This window comes from Artibeus jamaicensis, unplaced genomic scaffold (assembly GCF_021234435.1).
Source record: "Artibeus jamaicensis isolate MK-2021 breed Jamaican fruit bat unplaced genomic scaffold, CSHL_Jam_final contig_923, whole genome shotgun sequence".
In the NCBI taxonomy this organism is placed as follows: Eukaryota; Metazoa; Chordata; class Mammalia; order Chiroptera; family Phyllostomidae; genus Artibeus; species Artibeus jamaicensis.
The window spans coordinates 4,100,000-4,124,955 of NW_026522014.1; the positions used below are offsets into that span (position 1 = coordinate 4,100,000).

The 24,956-nt window shown below is 40.5% G+C and overlaps 1 protein-coding gene and 1 long non-coding RNA gene across 2 annotated transcripts in view; both read left to right on the plus strand.

Annotated features, from left to right (window-relative positions):
• LOC128625825 (uncharacterized) overlaps positions 1-15,335 on the plus strand; it is a 129,575-nt gene extending 114,240 nt beyond the window's left edge. The window contains exons 3-4 of the long non-coding RNA XR_008389650.1: positions 3,063-3,287; positions 9,542-15,335. This is a non-coding gene — a long non-coding RNA (uncharacterized LOC128625825). The remainder of the gene's footprint in view (positions 1-3,062; positions 3,288-9,541) is intronic.
• Positions 15,336-18,415: 3,080 nt separating this feature from the next.
• ASB4 (ankyrin repeat and SOCS box containing 4) overlaps positions 18,416-24,956 on the plus strand; it is a 59,043-nt gene continuing 52,502 nt past the window's right edge. Inside the window, exon 1 of the mRNA XM_037142793.2 lies at positions 18,416-19,017. Coding sequence (XP_036998688.1) covers positions 18,831-19,017 — 187 coding nt within the window. The 5' untranslated portion in view covers positions 18,416-18,830. The remainder of the gene's footprint in view (positions 19,018-24,956) is intronic.

Consider the following 24,956-nt stretch of genomic DNA (forward strand, 5'->3'; position numbering starts at 1 on the left):
GCTCTGCACAATCTCAGGGGTACCATTCACCTCTCAAGAGGCTTGACCACATTCTTGCAACAGGAGAGAGGAAAAAATAAAGCATAAAGCAACCCACCAATTAACATTTCAATAAATTATCCAGCCACGAGCTCTTTTTTTTTTTCTGAGGGAAGAAGAGAGTCCATACCTTTCATTAGATTCTCAAAGCGAAGAGGGAGGCTGATTTGATCCAGCAAAAGAGATGGGTGTCAAACCTCTGTGCGCCACAAAGCAGGGAAACATCGCATTTGCATTGATTATAGACCCTTTTCACGGTGCTGACACATCTATGAGCTTGGAGTGGCCTCATTACTTTCTTTATTAAATTGTGTCCGGGTGGGGCCCCCCATTCAACCTAAATGCAGATGGGGTCATTGTGACTGAACCGCAGTTTACACAATAGGTAATAAATTCCGGGAAATGAAACCTGTCATCAGAACACTCTTTCACATAACAAAAAAAAACGAAATGGGGTATAACACTGGGACTTGCAGTAAAGAAGCCTCCAATACAAAGAGGCAGAATTGCATTCACTGTGTTATAAAGCATTTGGGGGCCTCTGCTACACGACCAGGAGAGGAAAGGGCCAGTATTGATTCAGTAAAAAGTCTATAAAACTGCTGGACACAAGACCATGTATATAGTGGAAGGAGCCTGTGGAACACACAATGGTTTTGCAAATAAATGGGGACACCCGAATGGAAGCATCATTATCAGCCTCATCTTCAAGTACAGGGAAAGAGAAAGTGCTTTCAGAGGATTAATAGGAAAAACATTCAGGTTAATGAAGACACCCTACATGAAGTCATGTCTGTCATTTTAAGTGCTCATTGCGGAGGATTATTTGTACCAGCACTTAATTTTTATGAAATTCAATTGATCAGACCTCGATCCATGATTAATCGTTTGAGTATGACTAGACATAAGTGGGTACTAATGAGCCGTAAGCCAATGTCAGAGTCCCATTTTTAGCCTTGTTTTTGCACTAAGCAGTGCCCACTTTCTACAGCTCATTGTCTTTGGATGAGTCTGGAAGTTCGTATTTTGTGACAGTTCAGTTTAGTCTTTTGTCACTTTCATAGTAGAGTTCTTGAATAATTAAAAAAAGCAACGCTCTCAGAGTTTTTGACATCTCAGAATTGTGCCTTCCATTTCTTTGTCGTCACACGAAAACATCATCCATCCATCCATCCAGACAGCTGAAGGGGCCCCACCAGCATGTGGGCAGGGTGGCGTAACGCTAAGCATCTGAAATTTGAGTTGGAGGGTTTGAAATTCTATAACCCATTTCTTTGTTGAATGGGAGTATAGCACCTTCTTACAGTGTCACGGGTGAGATAAGTAAAATGGCTAGATAAGTAAAATAGAAATAGAATTTCTATTCTGACAGGGTCAGAATAGAAATGATTCTGAATATATAGTTTTTCTTAGTTCCAAGTAAAAGTACTAAACAACTTATGTACAGACTATTTTACCTTGTGGGCTCTGGAATGATGGCATTTTTGAACTGGAAAGGCCCTCAGTCTAAACTTTTATTTTACAGATGAGAGAACTGAGGACCTGAGGATGTGAAAATACTTGTTCAAGGCCAAATATTTGTGATTTTTTTCATTAAATAACTATTTGTTGAATGAAGAAATGGTAACCTGGCATCATCACTGGAAACCAATTTCTGATATATCAAATAATAATCTATATCCGAGACTAATAATCTTGAACCCTTTTCAACTTACAGCACACATAAACTAATTACTAAAATTATGTGGCACACTGAAAATATATTTTTTGCCTATCTGACAAGAATAGAAATAATTTTGATTCATTCACACTGGACGGCTATTGTTGTGTTGGCGGTTGTCATTTTTTATTTGACGATCTAAGGGGAAGAAGGTCAGCACCCCTGACCATATAGTCAGATATTGCATGTTTTAAAAATTCTTGCAGCACACTGCTTGAAAATTATTGTCCTGGAAGCACAGTGTATTGCTACACGTGACAATGTCAAATGTCAAAAAAGAATGAGAGAATTTGAATTCTTCTTCTTAAGTATATTGTCATATTTAATATGACAATATGAATTCTTAAATATAAGTGACATTGATGTATGGTTCTAACCAATTACGGAGACTTTCATAATTATTATATGTTACATATTAAAGAAAAGGACCAAATCACATGTGGCGTGTGATGAGGAAACAGTAAGCCATTTAATTGTGGTTCACTGGCTGTTTATTTAAAAAAATAGAATTGTTGAAAGTAAATTGATTCGTATGTCATATGGTTCACTTGATATATTTCTGCTGTTCAAAACTCAGTAAATTTTATTTTCCATTATATCAGTTTTATCAGATGCATGTGAAAATACTAAAATGGTAGATTTCCATGTAAAAGAAGGAGTATGACATGTGCATGGTAAAATAGTGGTTTCCTAGGAATGGCACTGTGGCAGACCCCCTTCCCAGGGTTACCCAACAACACTGCAGCTTATGTGGTTACCACACTAGCCTCCCTTAGAGAGCCCACAGGCACCCATGTTCGTCACCATGGCAACAGATTCTGATTTCGAGTAGCCCCATCCTAATACTGTGCACAGAGCCTCTCCTTGGAAAAAGTTATTTTTTTAAATTTTAAATACATTCCCCCAAATTACAGGTATACAATTTCTGAGTATTTGTTCTAGTTTCTTATAAGCATAATTTGATCACTAAATGTCTGAGCCCACAAAATTTCTTGAATAGCAACAGACAGATAATTTAAATACAGATTGTGTTTTGATTCTGAGCATCATTTTGAAAAGAAGAAGAAAATAACATTTCAGGATGAAAAAACGTCTGAAGAAATAGCTATGGGAGGAAATCACCCCTCATCTTTCTGCTGCAGCAAGAGCTCTTCTACACTTATTTTTTAAGACTGTTCAGACGTATAGATCTAAGCAAATAAAATACTCTTTTCCCATTAAAATCTTTTTAAAAAACAAACAAGACGCGAGTGACAAGGGCCATGTTTACAAACTCTCACAATAACATTCTCTTTTTATCTAGGATGCAGAGAGTACCAGACTTGCTCAAGACTCCCCTGCATCTCCAGGAGGCAAGAAAACCTTCGGAGGTGGCAGAGGCAGCTACTTTCTCATTTCCTGTTTGTGGTTTGGACAGGCTTTGCAGCTGCGGTGACTGAGTATAATCAGGAAGGCTGACAATGCTCCCAGTTACATAATAGGACTCGCCAGCCCATGGCCCCATCTACTAACTCATTTGAAACTGAAGGTAGGGTGTTCTCCCACTCTCTGTCTCTATTAGGAAAGACATTTGTATGTTTTATTTACAATTCTCTTCTAATCTATCACCAAGCAAGAGAAAGAAATTCACACAATAACTCATAGTGTAGTACTCTGGTTACAAAGTAAGCTCAACTTTTTTGTTGTTGTTTTCTTCTAGAGCTTTAAATTCAACTCCTAGTTCTTGCCATGGTTCCATTTTCAGCCATCCTTGATACCAGCCTGATTGCAGGCGTTCCAACGCTCTGGAGAGGTCTCCTTTCCCTTTGGTTCTGTTCCTAGTGTGTTTTCTGAAGTGTGCATCCTTCCTGATGCCCATCAGTCCTGCAGCGTAGGGAGAACATGCATTCTCAGCCCCAACCTACAGTGATCCCTGGAACTCAGCTCTGGGGGCCCCTGTGATTTTCCCTTCTCTTTCCAGTGGGCTCCCTCATTTGCAAAACAATGTGGATTCTTGTTCCTGCCTTTCTAACTAATGGGAAGAGGAGGAAGGGGTGGTGGTGGCTGTTTTGAGGACCTGTGACACAGCTGTGCAGCTAACTCCGTTTTTCCAAAACCCAGTATATTTAAAACTGAAGATCACCAATGTAGGGTTGTACTATAGTTAATATATCAACACTTAGCAACATTTATTTAGAGGAATGAAGGACCTTCCCATACTGTCATTGTCCTTCTGTGACTGTATGTATCTATGATTATTTGGAAGTAAAAACAAATGCCTATATTTTGGGGCCTTCCTGGGCATGAAGTGCTGGGCCAGAGCCTTCTGGTGGCAATAAAAAATGTCCCCACTCAAACTGCAGTGGTGCAGAGGAGGGGGGGGCAACAGGGGCATCGGTGCACTTAGGGCAAAGGTGGCAGGTTGATAACAACTAATACCTTGAGAGCATTTACTGTGTACCAGGGACAATTCTAAATATTTTGTGTCTGCTCACATAGTATGCTTTCTTAGGCAGGTATAATTGTTGTTCGTATTTTTATACGTGGAGAAACCGAGGCAGAGAAAGAGAAATACCTCGGTCAAGTTTGTACAATGTGCAGTGGGACTGAGCCGGTGCCGTTACCGGATGCAGTGCAGAAAGCACAAGGACGAAAGAGGGGAGTGTGCGTGTCCCTCAGACTCACAGCTGAGGGTGGGGCACAGATGCGTGCTGGGGGTGGGGACTTGCGATCTCAGTAATCAAAGCAGCCAGGGGCAACATGCGCCACTTCGATCCCCACCCCCGCCCATCCGGTGGTTTTCCCCAGGGCTGGAAGAACTGGACAAGCAAGGTTGATTCCCGCACTCACATTCTCTCCCCATAGGTCACATGATGTGTTCAAATCACAGTGGAAAGTGCCATTTTTCAATGACACATGGGATCAAATTCAGTTTCATGGGCCTGCGACTTGGGCAGTTTGCCCAGGGCTCTGTGCTCTGACTGACCCAGTACTTGGATTAATGCTCTCCTGCCACCATCGTGAAAGTCGATGCTTTTCGAACACGGGGTCCGCATTTTTGTTTCGCACTGGGCACCACGAATGGTACGGCCAGTCTTGGGTGGGATCCTGGACGATCTGGAGAACCATTTTGTAGCTTCGCTCTTCCAGGGAGACGAGATTCCGCCGCCCCGCGATTCCTCTGGAACTGCCGTGCTGTAAATCTGCAGTTGCCTGCAAGTGGGTTTGCATTTTACTGCAATGTAATTCTTTCCCTCACAGGGAAAAGCAAGCAGTTCTCACTAACAGGGGCTCTGATGAAGCTGTGCCAAGGTCCCCGTGCATCGCCTGGAGCAAAAAGCCTCAGGACAGTCTTCAAATTCAACAATGGGGTTAATTACAAGGGACCCTCTTTAGGGAATGATAAAACCAGGTTAACCTCAGTGAGGTCTTGCAGTGGGCCCCAAAGAGGGCTCCCACAGGGTAACACAGGTCTCTGCATAAAATGCCAGCTCTGCTCCACCTGGAAATTTGTATTTCCCATTCCACAGAGTTTGTGCACTTTAGGCAAGCTCTATTTAAGTCAAGACTTGACAAATTTTTAGAGAAAATGAAACTGTCTTGGTATGAGGAAGCCAATCTGATAAGGCCTCTATTTCCTCTGTCAGTGCTCCAGCTGTTTGGCACTGGAATAAGCAATCACTCACCAGTGGCGAGTTTCCATGGAATCCGTTGCTCCCGAGGACTTTTCTGACGTGAAAAGTAGTGAGCTGATTTTCTCCGCCAGGGCAGTAATGGTACCAGTGAGCCGAAACTATGGGGGGGGGGGGGGGAAGCCGACTTCACAAAAAAGGACAAAAGGGGAATTTTGAGCCTCTACCATTCAGAGGAACCTGGACCCTCATCTTCAAGGAGAACTGTGGGTCTATGCTGAATTAATAATGACGGCTAACACCTCTTAGCATTGACTATGCCCTAGACATTCTTGTAAGGGCTTTCTTTACACATGTCAACATAGTTAATCCTCACAACAAGCCAGTGAGGTAGGCACTGTTATTATCATCTCCACTTTGAAGGCGAAGGACCCCGGGCACAGAGAGGGTAAGCAGTTAAATCAGGAGAGCAGCTGCAGGGCTGCAGGAGCTGCAGGTTCACCCAGGACAATAGCAGGCGGTGAAGAGTTCCCAGTGGGGCCTGGCTGCGTGCGCAGCTGCTGAAGCTGCGTCCTGTTTGTCCTCACAACAAAGCCCCATTAATGAGGAAAGCGTAATTGGTCGCCCTTGCTCTTCCAACCTGAAAGAGCCTATAGAATACAGATGCTATTGTGAATGCTTTTGTAATTTGGAGATTCCTTTTACTTATATATGTGTGTATGTATCTATATTGCATATATCTATATCCATATCTATCTATCTATCTATCTATCTATCTATCTATCTATCTATCTATCTATCTATCTAGGTATAGATATAATCGGTCCCTTAAGGTATCAGAAGAAGATTCAGGAGAGGGGTGAAGAAGCGGCTCCTGCTTTTGAGGCATTTGCAACCATTGTTGGAGGGACAGAGCCGACAGATGGGGAACAGTAGTGAGGGACACAAGGGCTGGTATGAGCCAATGCGCCCTGTGGTCCCTGTGCGTGAATGGTGTGGGCACAAGAGAACGGAAGGGTATTTACTCACCAGCCAGCAACTTGGGTGTGATGGGGGTGGAAAAGGAGCAACTGGGTGGCTTTGGGCACACTTTTTGATCTTTGGACTGCACATTCCTTCAGCTGTAAAACGATGCCATCAGTGATATCAAAAACTCCTTCCAGATTTAACACTGAATGAGTCCTGACATTTTGTGTGTGTGTGTGTGAAGCTGGATGTTTATGTATGGTATCTGCTAAAAGTCAGGGCACACCATCGCTGATATGGCCCAGACTGAAGATTGCATAGTCAGGTAGGTACAGTGTCTCAACCTCATGGTAGCTCTCAAGAGTATTTGTGTCCTGAACTTCAGCTCTTTAGCTTTTCTTGTTCTATTAATTTGATGATTGCCCAGTCATATTTATATCTTAACTATTTGTATTTTTCTCTTTTTTTTGCTAAAATATAAAAATAGGGTATATATAGGCTCTAGCACTTAAATATAACTTGTATGTTAAAATATTTTAAAAAGAATAAAATTTACCACACCTGACTTGTGTGGTTTAGTGCTTTGAGTGCTGGCCTGCTAACCAGAGGGTTGCCAGTTCGATTCCCAGTCAACGCAAGTGTCAGGGTTACGGGTCAAGTCTCCATTTGGGGGTGTGCAAGAGGCAACCACACATCGATATCGCTCTCCTTCTCTTTCTCCCTCCCTTCTCCTCTCTCTAAAAAATAAATAAATAAAATCTTCAAAAAATTAAAAAAATAAAATTTACTAAATGAGATAATCGGTCTACTCATTCGATATAATGTAAAATTTTCTCCTGTAACTTGATTGTTTTGTATATTTCTTTCAACAGTCTAAGTTATTCTAACTGATCGTGATTGTTTAACATACTCAAATTAATGAGTCCTATGGTGAAAATTAAACACGTTTTAAAATTCATTATTCTATTATTACGCATACACTACATTTTCAACAGTAAAATGGCTCTTTATCCCAAACAGGCATGTGGTCCAGATAAAAAATTATCTGATATTCTCGATCATTGAAATATAGAAACAATAATCAAGGAAGAGGGACTTAGGAGGTATTTTGCAGTGCAGTCCATTAGGGTGACATGACATGGCTTTCTCTAACCTGGCAGATATTCTTCAGAGCCTGCAAAGCAACTGCTCTATAAGTGTGGCCCTTGGACCCGCAGCACTCGCATTGAACAAATTCTCAGGTTTCACCCAAACTTAATTAGAACTTCAAGAGGGGGTGCCCAGCAGTCTGTGAGATAACAAGTCTTCCTGACGACGATTCTGAAGTAGCTTAAAGTTTGAGAACCACAATCATCTAGACTGCCAATGGAAAAGAATCGATCACAAGTTATGTTAAATGATCATCTTTCTTTACACCGAAAGGTGAGAGTGTCCCTTTCGACCATGCACCAGCCCCTTACCTCCTGGGTTTTGTGTTTCTCTCACAGCATATTCTACTCTGCCTTGTTGTGTAGTCAGTATTGTCTGAGTTCTTTGATTAGACTATAAAGGGTCCTCAATCAGCGGCTGCATCCTACTCATCTTTCTGCCCACGTGTATCACAGAGTCAGACACAGAAAAACAACTCGATAGTTCTTGAGTTGTGGTATGTGGTGGGAGGGCTGCCGGTCAAGCCCAGAGTCATTGGATAGCTGTAGGCCAAGGCTATTTATTAGCTGTGTGAGTTAGGCGTACGTAGCATGCCTGTTCCGAAATATTCCCCTGTAAGTGGCTGACATTCGTTCTTTCAAGATTTATAGAAAGCTTACAACCCTCATTTAAAATACAAAATCCACCTAGGAGGGATCGAGAAATAGGAGGAAGAGCAAGAGGATGAGCCTAGCTCTTTTACTGCCTGGAGCTATCACGGGGCAGCATACAGACACAGAAAAGGAACAGAGCAGGGGAACCGGGAACAAATCTTTGATTTCACAGTCTTGCCTGCGGCCTTGAGGCCTTGACTGACAGGCAGTAGCTGCTGCTTTAACCTCCATCAGTGGCTTCACGCCTTTTTAGATGAGACTCAGCAAATCTCACTCTGGTCTTATATGGAATATTTTCAGCCTAAGAGAAAAACTGTGAGCATGAGAAGCAAGCTGGTCTTGCTTTCCCACACCCAAATGCAGAGACTCATAAGACAATAACAGTCTGGAAAAATCGGAAACTCACAGTACAAAACCTTTTAGTTTGTTATTTTAGGTGCTGTTCTTAATGCCATTGTGTGAAAACACACACTAAACGGACGACCCCCTCCAAATAATGTTTAATTTATGTTTATGTATTTGTTGGCCATTCATGTCTTGAAATTCAATCTATAACATCGTAAACTCATGGCTAATTCTGAACACATAAAATTCATCACAGGAAAATATGATCAGAAAAGATATCGTTTATGTGGATAAAACCCCTCAATTTTTCATCCATATTTGTGATTTTTATCTGGGTCACGTTTTATCTGCATTGGCTCAGATTGTTTTTTCCCTGGGATGCTGCAGCTGGTTCTACAGGTTGATTTCCCGAGGAACACTGCCATCAAGTGGCCGGATGTGGTAAAGACAATGCATGAAAGAAGACTAGCTTGCATGGTTTTAATTTTGACACTCTCTCCAGAAAAATGTTTGTGGCTTTAAAATCTGCTTTGTTGTTTGAAGCTGCATTTATTTCTCCCTAAAACAGCATCCTTAAAATATTTGCCAAAAGATGAACTCTGTGTCAGCTTTTGAATCCCCCAAGTATACCGTGACCACATCAAAAATATCACATCTATGAAATAACAGTTGATCTGTTTGTTTTATGAATTTGTAAAGCTGTCATAAATTTATCCACTTGAAAGAGCTTTCTCATGTGCGCCCATGTGGCTGCCTATACTTTCTTCACACGGATAAGTCAGTTTAAGAAGGGACAAGGCACAAGAACTGCCAGGAGGTAGAGTCATGTGGATCAAAAACCAAAGTATTAAGCTTGCCATCCGGTTGGAGTCCCCCCTTTGCCACTAACTACTTAACGATGTCATTTGGGGAAAGTCACGTAAACTCTCTGGTCTCAGCACTTCTCTCTCTTAAGTACCCTGCAGTCAAACTGTTTTCCAGTGTGTAATTCATTCTGTGATTCTCCTTGACAAGTAAACAAGTTTTTTTAAAAAAGCAAAAATGTTGTTTTTCTTTAGGTGGATTATATTCCTACTGGTTTCCCGTAAATACGCTCCCCTCCATCTCCCTCCCTGACCCTGAACTGAAGCTTTGGCAGCCTGACTCATCCTGCAAAACATTCTGTGCCAGAAGAGCCCAGAGAGTCCGTGGGCTGCCCAGCCAAGCGCTCACACACAGGGCTCGCAAGCATTTTGGGGGCAGTCACAGTTTACGTATCTCTTCATATATAAAATAAAATGGACGAATCTTTGCACTTGGTAAACAGCTTACAGGCATCTGAGAGCTGTAGGTCTTAAAGAATGTTCCAGAACATTAGAGAAGGATAATTCAGAGCAGCCTGCTGTTTGTAACACCCGAAAGGGATGGGCGATTTTCTTCCCGAATGACACCATCTCATTTATAAATTTGTCTAATGTGAAAAGGGGATGCAAATGCTGCTTGGAGTACAGTCGTGACGTTAATGTTCTGCTGAGACAAAATTACGGTAAATTATGCCCTTGAGTTGATTCTGTGAGGGGCGAGGGATGGCAATGCAAGCTGGTATTGATGTTGAAACTGTGCTGCAAGGGCTTGTAAATGCAGGCCAGTTGCTAGGAGACCTGGAGCACACAGCTAATGCCCACCCGGTGGGCGCAGGGATGTTTTATCGAGAAACCTTCTCTTTCACAGTCAACGATGACATTAAATGAACAATCTGTCAAAATTCAGGTGAATCAGAGCTTATGTATGGCTTGTGTCAATCCAGTCATTCTGTCACCCGCCACCCATAAAGGGGACCATTGCAAGAGAACAATGTCCCATGGTGTCAGTGACCAAGATGCTCCAGGAAAGCTCAGAGTGATTCACTAAAAATTCACTTTCAATATGCTCACGTGAAAGACAGCTGGTTTGTTCGCTGATAATAGTTCCCGGAAGGGTATGGTAGCGTCTGATGAATGGCTCCAGCGCGCCGAAGAGGGACGTCAAGCCCTGAGGAGAGCTCTCAGTGAAGACGGGCTTAAGTAGGACTTTGTACTCTGTCATTTACAAACCAAGCATTTCAGCCATTTGTGGAATTATAAGAAAACAGATTTTATGCTAAACACATGCTTCCTGTTTTGCCACCAAGAGCAAAAACATGCAGAACTTTAGAACTGGAAGGCCTTTGAGAGTTCTTCCAGCGCCCCCAACTGGTGGAAGACAAAACCTGGGCCCACCAGTGGGCAAGTGGCAAGGCCATCCCTCTGAAAATCATGCAAGGACTTCTGCCTTTGTAAACGCTGTCAGGCTTTGCCAATATCCAGGAGACACTATAATCAGTGACAGAGAAGAAAGCAAAAACAAAATCTAAAGGATGAGGAATGGGTACAGTAGGTTTGATTTTACTTAAAAGAAACGGAGTCACTGAGAAGTGTTCTGAGTTATTCAAAACACCCAGCTAATCATCACCGGAGTGGGAACACCATCCAGGGTCCCAGCCCAAGGCTCTTCTACAGTAACACCAGCCAGCCTTTCTCAGGAGAGTAATGATGTTGTGTTAGCCCACTGTTATGAACGGCAGCAATAGCAATTCTGTAACGCTCCTGGAATGCTTTGTGATGTACAAAACATGTGACTACACATGGTCTCATTTGGTTCTTACAGATACAGGAATTATTCTTACCTAACAGTATGCTTAGCACCCAGACTTGATCTGCACGGTATAATTCTAACTGTGCAGTTTGCTAGGTCCCTGTGACAATCCTGTTGCCATGCCTGAACATCAAGGGCAGGGCCGTGGACTTGGGTGATAAGGGATTGACACCTTAATATGCTCTGAAAATTTTTTGTTTGCTTCACTTCAATATTGAATATCCAAAAATAAAATACAAAAGGGCACTTCACTGCTTATTTATGAAAAATATAAAACTATCATCAATTATAAGTAATTGTTGAGAACTTACTATGTGTCAGGCCAGAAACAGCAAAGGTGAAGATGCGATTCTAGGCTGAACTAGAATTCTATGACAGAATTGGATTTGAGCTCAAGAAGTAGAAGAAATGAAATAAATGAGTATTTGTCAGTTCCATCCCAAGCTTCATTGAGCTTTAAAAGCATTTAAAAAGAGGCAGAGACATCTTGAAGACAGTGGCCTCTTGGGGTGGCTTTTTCCTTATAGCGGAACCTCAGCACCTCTTGCCCCCACCCCCCACCCCGGCCTAGAAAGCTCTTCTCCCAGGTGTCAGCGCGACTTGCCCTCACACTTCTTTCAAGTTATTATTCCTCAGGGAAAATGAGGACTGTTCTGACCATGTATGTGAAACTGTGATGCTTTCCTGGGCTGTAACCTCTCCCCGGAACCAGCCTGGAAGTGGAGGTCCAATCTGTGCAAGAGTGACTTATGAGCTGGCTGTGACCTTAGGCCTTTTCCAGTTTGTTTTTCTCTGCAGTGTGTATTGCCAACTGACAAACTATCTATTGGTTGGCCAAAAAGTCCATTAAGTTTTTTCTGTAAAATAAAAGACATATTTTTCATTTTCACCAATGACTTTATTGGTTTGGACATTTTGAATATGTCATCTATCTCCTGCGTGGTATAATGTTGATTGTCTCAATTACTGTCTTGATTTGATCACTATCAACCTCAACCAGACCCTGGAGCATCGTCCATCAAGAAACTTCCACCACAAAACTTTGCAAACCACTTAAGACACATTCAGTCAATGCCAGCACCTTCTCCATACACCATACAAATCTTTGTCTTTCAGTTGTGTTTTTACCTTTCTTGAAAGAGTAAGCATAATATGCTGAAAATGTGTATTTTCTTTCATCTTCAATATTAAAGTGGCTACACAAACATTCACCAATTTGATAAGCTTTTTTTAAAATGCACACTGATATGACAGCTGTCACAATAGAGTCTAACAAAATTGTTTCGAATGAAGTTAAAGACAACTAAGCACTACTGGGACCATCTTACAGAAAAAAAAACTAATGAAATTTTTGGCCAACCCAATATTTCTTCTCTATGGTTGTATTTGATAAGTAATTGCTGGCTAATTAGCATCAAACTCATGTTCAAAGGCTGCAAGGGACAGAGAAACAATTTGTGCTCCAGAAGAGAGACCCCTAGTGGCTAGACTGTGTTGTACACAGACATCAAAAAAACAAGCAGCCGAGCTTCTGTGCCCGCAGCCTCCTCCACAGCCCCCAAGACAGTGCAGGAGGATCTTACAGGCCACTTGCCACAATGTCATCACCTTGTAAGAAAGCTCTTTGTTTTGTCCCAAAGCAGAGGACACTGTCCTGGGCATGTCGTGAAACACTAATAAAAAACTCATCTGTCAGCATGGAGCGTTTTCATTTTTAAGAGCTGATGATACACGGATTTCTGGCAGGCCTGAATGGACAAGGTGAAACCTGTCCACTGTGCCATTTGGCCGTCTGAGATGGTGATTTGAAGAAGTCACCTGAATAATGTCGGCAGGTCTCAAATGTGGTTTATTAGCACCGGGCACATCACCTCTTAGGTGTCAGAATGACTTTGATGGGCAGTTTAATTAAGCTGCTATTTGTTTCGTAAGTACAAATAGTAATCCCTTAGTTTTATCCTCTGCTGCTCTGATGAACTGGTCAATAATTGATTTTTTAGCACAATAATACAGAAGACTTTCATAATTTTATGTATTTCTTCATGGAAACTGACTGTGTTTTCTCAAATCATTTCACAGAGTTCAGATTTACTTATTTTTACAGCTCTGAGATGGAAATGAAATAAGTTCTGTGAGAAAAATTAAAGTCCTGTCGTTAGGTTAAAATGGTAGCGTTTCCAAATGTTAACACAAGGCTTTTTAAAAAATTTAATTCTTCAATCGTCTTCCTTGGAGCCTTCAGCCTTCAGGGCCAAGTCCTGAGGTTTGTCAACCCAAGGAAAAAAAGTACAGGAACACCCTTGAACAAACTGGCCATTGATCGGGTTTAAGTGTCAACACTGAGGTTTGTAAACAAAATGGTTTTGAAAATCAGGCTCAAAGAAGTGAGAAATTGTCTAAGTCACCTTATCTCCTTCTTTATATCAGAGGCCATCCCTGAAGGATGCAGGTGGTGGAGTTTCTTCCACTAAGCAAAAGATGGCAAGTCTTCCCTCCCTGCGGAGGGAGGTCAGCAAGCTCACTGATCTGGGGAGAAAAAGGAAAAGTTCAAGGGGAAATGACAAGTCCAGAATTGGACCCTGCCAGCCAGGAAGACTGAAGTCTTGAGGCATTATGAGAGGCGATATTGGCTGATCGAGGGGTTGGCTGCCATGCTCTTTTCCTTGCTCACACGTTTCCAGGGCTGACCTTGAGTGGAGTGGTGAAGGGAAGAAAGGACTTAGCAGCAACCAGATATGCCTGAGAACGTCTGACCCTGAGCCTAGCGGTCCAGCATCAGGGAGAATATGGACTCTTTGGAGAACTCCAGCATTCAGCTTAAGTCCATGTCCATTCTGGCCTTAAGATGAGGCAAGAAGGCAGCTATAGAAAGTGCAGGGTCTCCAAGGTCTTTGTACGAAGTGTGAAGGGAGGACATGGAGTTTTTGTGTTTTCATTGGACTAACATAGTCAAGGAGCTACAGACTTTAAGGATATCAGCATTGGAGGCAATGACCGGGATCCCGTGCTCCAGTGATGGGAGCCAGGTAGGAGAGCCACTCTGACATGGAGATCAGGAGTGTCCCCAAGGACAATGCATCCACCTGAGGACACCTTCTCCCTTTGTGAGGTCATAGAAGCTGCCCTTCTTCCCTCGATTGATATTTACCTGGTATACACTGGTCTGGCCACACTGGTTATTTATGGCCAAAGCCTCTTCTCATTGATGCTGGTTGTTAAATATTACTATTTTTAATATTGCTTCTATACATATCCCACATTTCCAGAAACCCTTAGAAGGAAAGCCACAACTTTGAAAGATAGAGAATTATTTCCGAAGAGACCAAGCATTTGCTTAAAGAGATTGCTAATTATTTGGATCATATTATAAACATATTAGGCTGGACTAAAATTAAGTTGCCCTTCCCTTTGTCACTAAGGTGGAGAACCTGTAAGAGGGATCAGATCTATGAACTGTATGTAAACAAACTATATTTTTTCTGTATGCAATTCAATGAATTTGCAGCTTTGTGTCAAATTCTAGCACAGGAGACTGGAAGGATCTGGGAACTGCCTTTAGCACTTAAATTTACTAGCATTCTCAGCTCCACCCGGGCAGGGATTTTGTCTGTTTGGTCCATAACTGTATCTCCAGTGCTCAGAATAAATGTCTGTCACAGGGTAGGTGCTTGGAAGGTATTTACTGAAGGGATTACAACTGTTACATGGGGGAGACTTGCAAAGCGCCCCCTAAGCATTTCAATACAATTTCAAAAAGCAGTGTATCCCTGGTGTCATCCATTACAATCTGTGCTTGTCAGCTCCCTCGAAGAACATTATGTTCCATTATAGGCACCAAAATTTAAGAGGAGCGTTCATCAATAAAATAGAGAAGACCCCAAAGGGAGCAGGCAGGACAAAAGAATTCTGAAAACCACCCCAAAGAAACAGTTGACAGAACTTCAGAAAAAAATTACGACGAAAGGATATGATGCTATTTCCAAATATTAGAAAGGCCTTCATCAAGGACGAGTCTGAAATACATGTCTAACTGCATGTTCATAATTAGACCCAATGGGAAGAAATTATGGATGGGCAAATTTTGGCTCAATGTAACAAAGAATCTTCTGACTCTAACTTTCAAATGATGGAATGGATGGCTGAAGTGAGGGTTAATCGTATGTTGATTGTATATTGTCAAACTAATATAAAAAGGATCACATTTATAAAAGTATTCAAGAACTTCATCAGTTTGGCCTAGGGCCTCTCTTCATCTTTGATATTTCAGTGATTAGTTATTATATTAGTAATAATATGATGCATTATCTTTATGTTTTGAATGATTTTTAGTATAACATTAGATCAGAAAAATTATCTTCCTCAGAGAATAGTAAACATTTTATTCTGCGATCCGATGAATTATACAGTTGTTGTTAAGCCAAATGCTGGTAAATATTAAATGAAAAAAATCTCCATAATTTTGCTTGTATTTTTCAAGTTGAATTTTATAAGATTTTCCTCCCACCCTGGCTGGGTGGGTCAGTTGGTTGGAGTGCCATTCCGTATGCCAAAAGGTTGGGGGTTTGATTCCCTGGTCAGGGTGCAAAACAGAGGCAACCCATGAATGTTTCTCTCTCACATCCATGTTCCTCACTGTCTTTTTGCCCATCTCTCTCCAATTGGTAAACATATCCTCAGGTGAGGGTTAAAAAAAAAGAGTCAGTCTTAGTGGCCTTTGCACTGATTAACCTCCAATACTACAAAATTCTTGGATCTCTGTTTCCCTTTGTGGGAAATACTTCCCTTAGTTTTGTCAAAAACAGACAAAGCATATCAATAAATGACATACATCTACTTGAGTAACCCATGTGGTCTTCAAAGAAACAGTGTCTCATTTGCCAGAAAGGACGAGTTAAGGACATTGTAAATAATCAATGATTAATTTATGCATTCACCATTTATTCATTTGGGCTAAGCACTGAGAACTTGAGAATGATTCACTTCCTTACTTCATGAAATCTATAATCCTGTAGCTATTATGAGTTAACAAGTTATCCTTACTTGAATGTTCAGTATTTTTATTACAAATGTAATATTTGCCCATTGTAGATAAATTCACAAGATAAGAAAGAGATTAAGAAGAAATCAGATGTAATCTTACCACTAGGAGATAAAAACTGGTGATATTTGGTAATAGAGGCTTAGAGACTTTTGTTCCTGTGTGCACACATCATAAATATATTGATATATCTGTACAGTATGTAAATATATACAAAATAAACATCTTTTTAAATGTCTACACTTACATAACATAAAATATATATTTGTGTATATATATGCTACAAATACTCTTTTATAAATTGGTATATTTAAACATAAATAGAGATCTACCTAGTCATAATGACTGACTGAGGTTATTTTATTACATGTATATGCTATAATTTATTTTTCAAAATTTCTACTGATGGTCAGTTAGATTGCTTCTAATTTTTTCTATTATTAACAATATAATCATCCACACATACATTTTTATTCATTTGTCCATTTTTTTTTTCAGAACAAGTATTTTATACTGTGTTGAACTTCAAATTTTATCTTCTGGAAGATTTTAAAATTAAGAATATCAGCACAATATTTGTTCTTGCTTCGGCAGCACATATACTAAAAATATTAACGCAATATTTTAAGCATTGAAAAACAAGCAAAGCTTACCTACATTGTTAGATGTCAGGATAATGGTGTTGCTGGGGGCCAGGTGTCCGTTTCGATTGGCTTGGCGGGGGACATGAAGAGGGTGTTAAGTACACTTGAACTAGAGTAGTCCCCTCTCATCCAAAGTTTCGCTTTCCTTGGTTTTAGTTACATACTGCCAGTAGTGGTCTAAAAATATTAAATACAAAACTCCAGAAGTAAATCATTCATAAGTTTTAAGTTGCTCATCATTCTGAGTAGCACGCTGAAATCCCCCACCATCCCGTCCTGTCCTGCCCAGGGTGTGGCCCATCGCTTTGTCCTGAGTACTCACACTGCGTGTGACCCCTGCCCGTCAATCACTGACGGTAGCCCTCTCAGTTTTCAGATATTTTGGAGGACAGAGACCACATTCATATAACTTTTATCACAGTATCTTGTTACAATTGTTCTATTTATTATTAGTTAGTGTCGTTAATATCTTACTGCACCTAATTTATACATTAAACTTTATCTAAGCTATGTATGTACAGGAAAAAACATAGTTTCTGTAGGGTTCAGTACTATCCTCAGTTTCAGGCACCCAGTGGGGGTCTTGGGGTGTATTCCCAAAGATAAGGGGGCATAGTCTGTTGGGCTTGGTTACACAGGTGAGTTCACTTTGTAAAAATTCAGCGTGCTATAGACTTGACTTCTCACTTTCTACTTGCTTGTATTTATGTTGCACATCAATGAGAGAAGGTCAAAGTTATATTATGATTTGCATCCATGTTTTATGGCCTTAGGTAAATTGTAGGAATTAAGTACTATTATCATTTTAAGTTCTTTAAAAATTTCATGTTCTACAGAAAGTTTGCACCAGTTCTGACTCTCACCAACAATATATAAAATGTGATTTTTTGCATTCAAATTAAAACTTATTGTCATCATTTTCTAATTTTAATGATTTACACATTCTTAAAATTGAATACTTTCCTAAATTTTTGTTTGAAGAAATTTCAAACTAGAAGAAAACTAAGAGAATAATATAACAGACTCTTCTACATCCTTCATTAGGTTTGCCAACTTTTAACTTTTTGCCAAATTTGTTTTCTCTTTCTTTTTCTATTCACACACACACAATTATATATGTATGTGTGTGTATATATATACATAATTAATTTTTATTTTTCTGAACTATTTGTGAATAAGTTTAAGACATCATGACAACTTACCCCTCATGTATCAGTTAAGAATAAGAATCTTCTTTTACATAACCATATACGTTACCATGCCTTTAAAAATGAACAATAATTTCATAGCATCAAGTATTATCTAGTCCATATTTATATTTCCACAATTGTCCCAGTATGGTCTTTTCTAACTGATTAAAAAGCCATGATTAAATAAAGCTCATTCACTCACTGAAGTTAGCTGGTTTGTGTCTTTAGTCTCTCCCTCTGCCTAACACGGTCCCCCACCACCATCATCTCACCCCACTTTTTTTCATGACATTGAAATTGTTAAAGTCTAGGTCACTTGAAAAACTTCTATTTGTTTTCCAATGTGTGTGACCACACTTGGTTTTGAAGGCTTATATTACAGAACTCTTACAGGTTTTCAGGAACCCGTGTATCAGCGACTGTAACGAATTTGCATTTGGGGATGTTGGTGAAACAGAGCAAGATCTGCAGTTGGGCACCAGATGTTTTTACTGAGGGGAAAAGAAGCGTTAAGAGCTTTTAAATCTTACACGATCACTTTGATCATATCGTAGTGACATTTCATCTCTGGAATCCCTTGTGAGGGTTTTCCTTCATATTATTCAATGAATCAGTTCGTATAGAACCAGTTTTAAAGACTTGAAAATGCAGTGACAGCCGAGAAGGATATTTTGAAGTTTGAAACGATCCCTATATAAATAGAACGGATCAGCATAACTTTGGGATAAAATTAGCCGACACTTTGCGGGCTCTCCAGCATGTGCCTGTTTGCTCGGTGCTCCTCTTGATAAATCACAACAAAGCTTTCAGAGGAAGAGGAAGGATGGACGGCACCGCTGCCCCTGTCACTAAATCTGCAGCTGCCAAGCTGGTCAAGAGAAATTTCCTTGAGGCTCTAAAGACAAATGACTTTGGAAAATTGAAGACCATTTTAATCCAAAGGCAAATAGATGTGGACACAGTTTTTGAAGTTGAAGATGAGAATATGGTTTTGGCATCTTATAAACAAGGTAAAAATTATTGGTGTCATTGGTATAATTGACAGAAAATAGATTTTTTTAATGCACAGCATCAGTCACCGAGTCTAAATCTATTGCTTCTTTCAGTATGTATTTTAAAAATATTTCTAATTGCAACATAAGTTGATGTATATTTCTTTCCTTTTTGCAATATAAGTTGATATATTTCTTTCCTTTTCTTCTTTCCTTTCTCTGTCCTTGTACCTGGAATTTGAAATCCTGGCTAATTTTATTTAGTAATGCACTTTCCTTTTATTTTTAACTTCCCTTCTGCCCATGATCACACAGAATAGAGAAAACATCTCTAGATTGTGGTTAAAGAGGTAGCTCAGATCTAATTCACATGGTATGACTGGCTTGGAAGCACGGAGATATAAGTCTCTGTTAACATAGCCACTTAAAAATACAGGTCTCTACACCCATCTGTATCAATGGAGAGGGTTTGGGCCCCCATTTGGAGAGTTAACGAGTGGATAGAGTTGTGTCTTGATGCACCTTGATGGATCTCACCGTTTTAATGAGTTTTCCGTTTAAGCAGGAAAGCTGAAACTGAAAAAAAAGAAAGAGTTAACTCTTTTCTTTTGAATAATAGATCAAAATTGTAAATATACTTAACACAGATTCTCTGCCTTATGAAGAACTAAGGATAACAACAAATCAGAATCGTTTTTTTTTTTTTTTAACCAAGGGATTTTCTGGAACGCGTGCTAAATGAATCAGAAGTAAATGAGAGGAGTGCAGGTTCTGATCTCCCAAATCAGCTGGTTAACGGGGAACTTGAGTAGCCAGGCCATCTGGCGAGCGGGCTGCAAACAAACACCATGTCCAACATCACTCCTGTTTAAACAAAATAGATGATAAGATCTCGTGTGTGCCATTTAGAGAGAAACAGCTATATTTTTCTTCATGTTTGAACTCCTTTCCATTCACATATAAATCATCACACCATTGATTTTTAGCAACTAATGCTAAGGTTATCTATTTCTACATTAATTTGCTATACTTTGATAGTGAGTTCTGAAGAATAGCATTGTTGAATCCAGTTACTGTGTTTAAAATTTTTACCTGATGGCTTGTAATAAATTATACTGCTATTTTGACTAGAAGATAAAGAAAAGGTCTGTGTTTTAAAAAGTAGTTGATAGGGGTCTCTGTTAAAAAGGAAGAGCGGCTAATATAAAATTAGGTTACTTTCCTAGTATGGATTTGTGCAGTCTGAATGCTAAATACATTTTTAAGGTTTTTTTTTTAATTAAAACTTATATTTGTGCCCAGTATAAAATAACCGGGTCCCAGTCAGTGGATCCTTTGACCCCAAGCAGTGAAGATGGCCTTTCCTTATTTCCTGTGCGTGCAAAAATTCCGAGGTTATTACAAAGGGCGCTGTGAGGACACACTCCAGGGAAGAGATGTTTCCCTTGCTTCCGATGGTATCATCACCCCTGAAAGAGAAGAAAATGCATTTTCAGTTATTTCTGTCAACATGAGCTAACACTTACAGTCCACATGGAGATAAATTTTCAGTCATGCTTATGGGTGTTTTCACAGTGTTAGGACCATGGGATGTGGTTTTCAATTAGGGAGACAAGCAAATTACACCCTCTGGGAAAGGGAAGGAACAGTCCCATTCTCAGGCATGCCAGGTGGATGCATGCAGAGAAATAATAAGATGTACGGTCATAACTTCAGGGTTTATGCAGGAAATTGTATGTGCCTGTATGTGAGTGCGCACACATGCATAATTTCCTCAAACTTTTTCACATGTCTTTTGGCCTAATTACCAAATCTTTAAATACATTGGTCAGGATGGAAGTGATAAATAGAAAGAATCCTAGTTGCTAGTCAAGCAAAATAGACCTAAGTGGTTATATCAAAGTCACAGAGGAATTCCTAGGGGACAGCTGAGTAGGCTACACTAAGTTAGTTAGTTAGTTAGTTAGTTAGTTAGTTAGTTAGTTAGTTAATGTGAGTTATTTCCTTTCTGAATAATTCGAAAGAATGAGTCCCTTTTGTGTTTGTGGCCTTAAAGGGTCTGTGGCTGGATTAAACTTTGTGAGACTTCATTAAATCACAGCAGACTTCTTGGGTGTTGAGTTGTTATGCACTAGTTTTTATTTTTTAAAGCACTTTTGAAAACTTTATACAGAAAAAGTATACATATCATAAATGTGCAGCTTGATAAATTTTCACAAAATAAATGAACCTATGTAACCAGCATTCAGATCAGGAAACAGAATATTCCCTGTTTACTTGTAAAGAGTAAGAAGTATCTTCCTTCAGGTTTCAGTTATTTTTGGCTTAATCAGCAAGACAACGTATGAAACCTATAACAGATACAACCAACCTTTAAATCTGCTTGTGTAATTAATAAATAGTCTATATTCAACATACGATTGTTCTGTGGAAAATCAACAGTGGCACAATTAATCCCAAACCATTTTTATGTCTTTTAGGACATATCATAGAACTTTCCACAGGATTTCTAAGAGCAACTGTATTTATCCCCTAAAGATAGTATGTCTGAGCCAGAATGAAAGTTATTTTATAATTTTCAGAAAGGCAACTCAGAATTCTATTGGCAAAGAAATAATCTAGATATCTGAACCTTGCTTCCCTGAGTTCACAATCTAATTGGCACACAGTTATCAAAAGTTGACCTCCTAAGCAACTATACAGTGTGGAAGGTAGAACAAAGCATCTGAAACACATGCTTCTGCTTCCCCATCTCACTGATTAGCTTCTCTTACCCGGGTGACAGACCACAGATTTAGAGCCCAACTTCCAGGACTGTGGGTCCTGTCTGGTCCCAGCACCTAGTAAAGATTCTTAAAGTTAGATCTCTTTTTATTTTTTTCAAATTATCTTAAACTTCATAGTCAAATCTTCAGATAAAGTTATGTTTTATTAATTTAAAACATTTCTCCCACACTTTGTAAAAGAAACATTGAAAACAGCTTGGTTTGCATTTGAGATATCTCCTAGAGAATGGTAGAGATATGGATGGGTCATAAAAGTGAAAATTAGGAAGCAAAATTGCATCTTCAAGGTGATCGCTTTAAAATGGGAATGGCGGGAAGAAAAATTAAGACACGAACAACTTTTAAGCTGATAGATGCAGTAAATAGTTGAGTAGTCAAGGGATGTCAGTAACACAAAGTTAATTATGTGCCAAGAATGCCATATTTAGAGTGAAAGTAGGATCTCTAAGAAAACCCAAAGCTGTTCAGGTTGGTTCTTAGAATACTGGCTACGTGAACATCCATACAACTTTCCAAAGGTTTTTCCAACTCCACACCTCAATCCTCCTTCAGACATCTGAGTGTTGGGTTATTAATGACCCAGGCAGAATATCACACTTATCTCTTTGGGATGAAATTCTCTACTCAGCCAGGTTAATCAGAGTCCTTTTATTAATCAGCGTAGTGCACTTTAAGTACTCTGTTTACGGCCCACAACCACAGGTTCTTTGGTTGCTAGTCATATTTTTAATTAAAATAAGCAGCGAATGATTTCACTGGAAAACTTTCTGGCAGGTATTCTATCTGCTTTACTAAGTAGCAGCTGCCAAATATCTTAAGAGCTCTTATTTCCACTCTCTTAATGAATAATCTCTTTTTCACCTAATTTTCTTCTTTGCTGGAAAGGTGCTGTCAGGCTCTCCTATTACCACCTTAGGGTTCTTTTCCATTCCTTGATGTTCAAACTTTTTTCTTTTCAATTTTACATGTCAAGCTTACTTTTTCCCCTCTCCTGGGAAGATGCTGAGATTCATCTTGAAAATATGAGCTATTAACAAATAGCCAAGAATTGCCTGCGGCCTCTAATCCTTCAGGACTATGTAAATACGCTGACACAGTCAGAGCAAATGTTTGCTAATCCAGCCACAGGCAATCTGTATAACTTTTGGCTGTAACAACAGAGGCTTCTCGAGTATGGGTTCTTTGGACGCAGATAACATTCTAGCTGATAACTGTTGCAGAGCCGAGGCTTAGCCGAAGGTTTACCACACAGGCGTCCAGCCTCCGGACACTGGGGTGGGATCAGTTCTTCCTCAGGAAGGTCCAGCCCCCTTGCTCCTGAGCCAGAGGGCTTTCTTTTCAGCTGCTCAGACACCTCTCTTTGGTTTCTGATTTAAATTAAACACCCACAGGATTACTGCACATTTTTGTAGGCATCAAACTTCTAAAATTCCTTTAGAACTTTCACCTACAAGGGATATTGGATTGGAAGTTAACTAAATGTCCCCTTCAGATTTTCAAAGGCTGTTTAAAGATTTTGGGGAGAGCAGATTTTGAGGTGACCTCTGTCTATTAGCTACAGAATCATGGGTCCTTTATGCTAATTAATCTTTACAAGATATTATCCTATTTGTAAAGTGGAAGCTTTGTTAAGACCCTCTCTAAATCTTGCGCATGACGATAATCCCTGATGTCGTGAAGGGGGGATTATAGACACAGATAATGGGTCATGGTCTGGGGAAGGTAAAAGTGACTAGATAGTCTGGATCCTCATGGACAGGGCCTGGCCTTGAGAGACCTCTTTGGCATTTTTGCCTAGGAGGAAGAACGTGTGTTCTCTTCTCCTCGGTTAAGCTCTTTGCTTGAGCAGAGTTCCTCTGCCAGGAGCCATTACTGTGCACTTACTGTAGACCTGGGCCAGAGTGTGGTTGACAAGTGGGGGAGGCAGCAGGTTCTTCTGCTTTGTTCCCGGATTCTGCTCAGTCCCAGTCCTCGGTGTCATCTGAGCACATAATCCAAGGGCAGCCTGGCGTCTACAGAGGTGAGCAGAGGGGGCCTTTTGAAAGACAAATGCTAAACATACACCACAGGCTAGGTTCTGAAGCTCTGGGACAATTCCGCTGTGGAAACAAGGGCGAGAGTACAAAAGGAACCTGCCTGATGAACCATATTTCTGTCATGCTGGGACTATTGGCAATTACATTTTGGAGGACAAATTCAGTCCTCTTGACATGGCAACCTGGGCACAATGTGTTCATAGGCACTGCATGACTGTAATGTTTTGAAGATGGCTTTGCCTCAGGTTTGGTTCTCAGTGAGGCTAGGTGTGGTGGAAAGGACACTCCTGCTCATTTCCACACTCAGTGCACAGTGACCTGTAGCTGCAGCCTCATTTATGTGGGCGGCCTCTGGGCAAAGGGCTGCTCCTGTCTCTGTGGGAATCTTTCCTGCTCTGCTCAGAGCTGAGATCCAGAGCTGCCCACCTCACGCCAGCACCAGAGTTCTGCAGCCCAGCTTGAAGGTACACTTCCGCAGACCCTGATCATGTCCGCCAGTCTGTCCTCTTCTGATGTCCCCATTCAGCAGCGTACCTAGGGGTGACAGCGATGGTGTCTTCCTGCCACATGCCTGCATAGATCCCCATCTAGGAGAGGTTTACAATTCCATACAGGGGGTGGGCTGAATTCTAGGACCTGGCACTGTCCCAGCCCAACTCACCAGTTAATTATTATAGGAGATGAGGGGGAACCTGGGAGGCTAAGGATGACTGAGTCACATAACGAATGGACAGGATAGACTCTCTAGGTGCTGTTAGGAATTCAGGGAGAAAAAAAAACCAACAAGCAAATGCATTTCCAAATCAGAGATGTGACGTATTATAGATGAATCTGGGATCTTCTTCCCTTACTTGTGATTTGTGAGGCAGGCTTGGCACTAAACCTGTTCTGCTTTCAGAAGGACAAAGATAGATGGAAACGCTGCGCTCAGACGCCCCGAGTCCATTACCTTGGACTGAGGCGGGAGACTCATGGCTCTAGTGAGCTGAGAAAGTGGCAGTTTTCTCATCCGGAAAATGAAAGACTTGGACTGGATAATCTTCCCTACAGCGCTAACAGTCTGTGCGTCTTTGATTTTACACCAAAATGGTGTTTTCTTAATCAGCTCTCTGCTGCTTCCTTTCTGAGATCATTT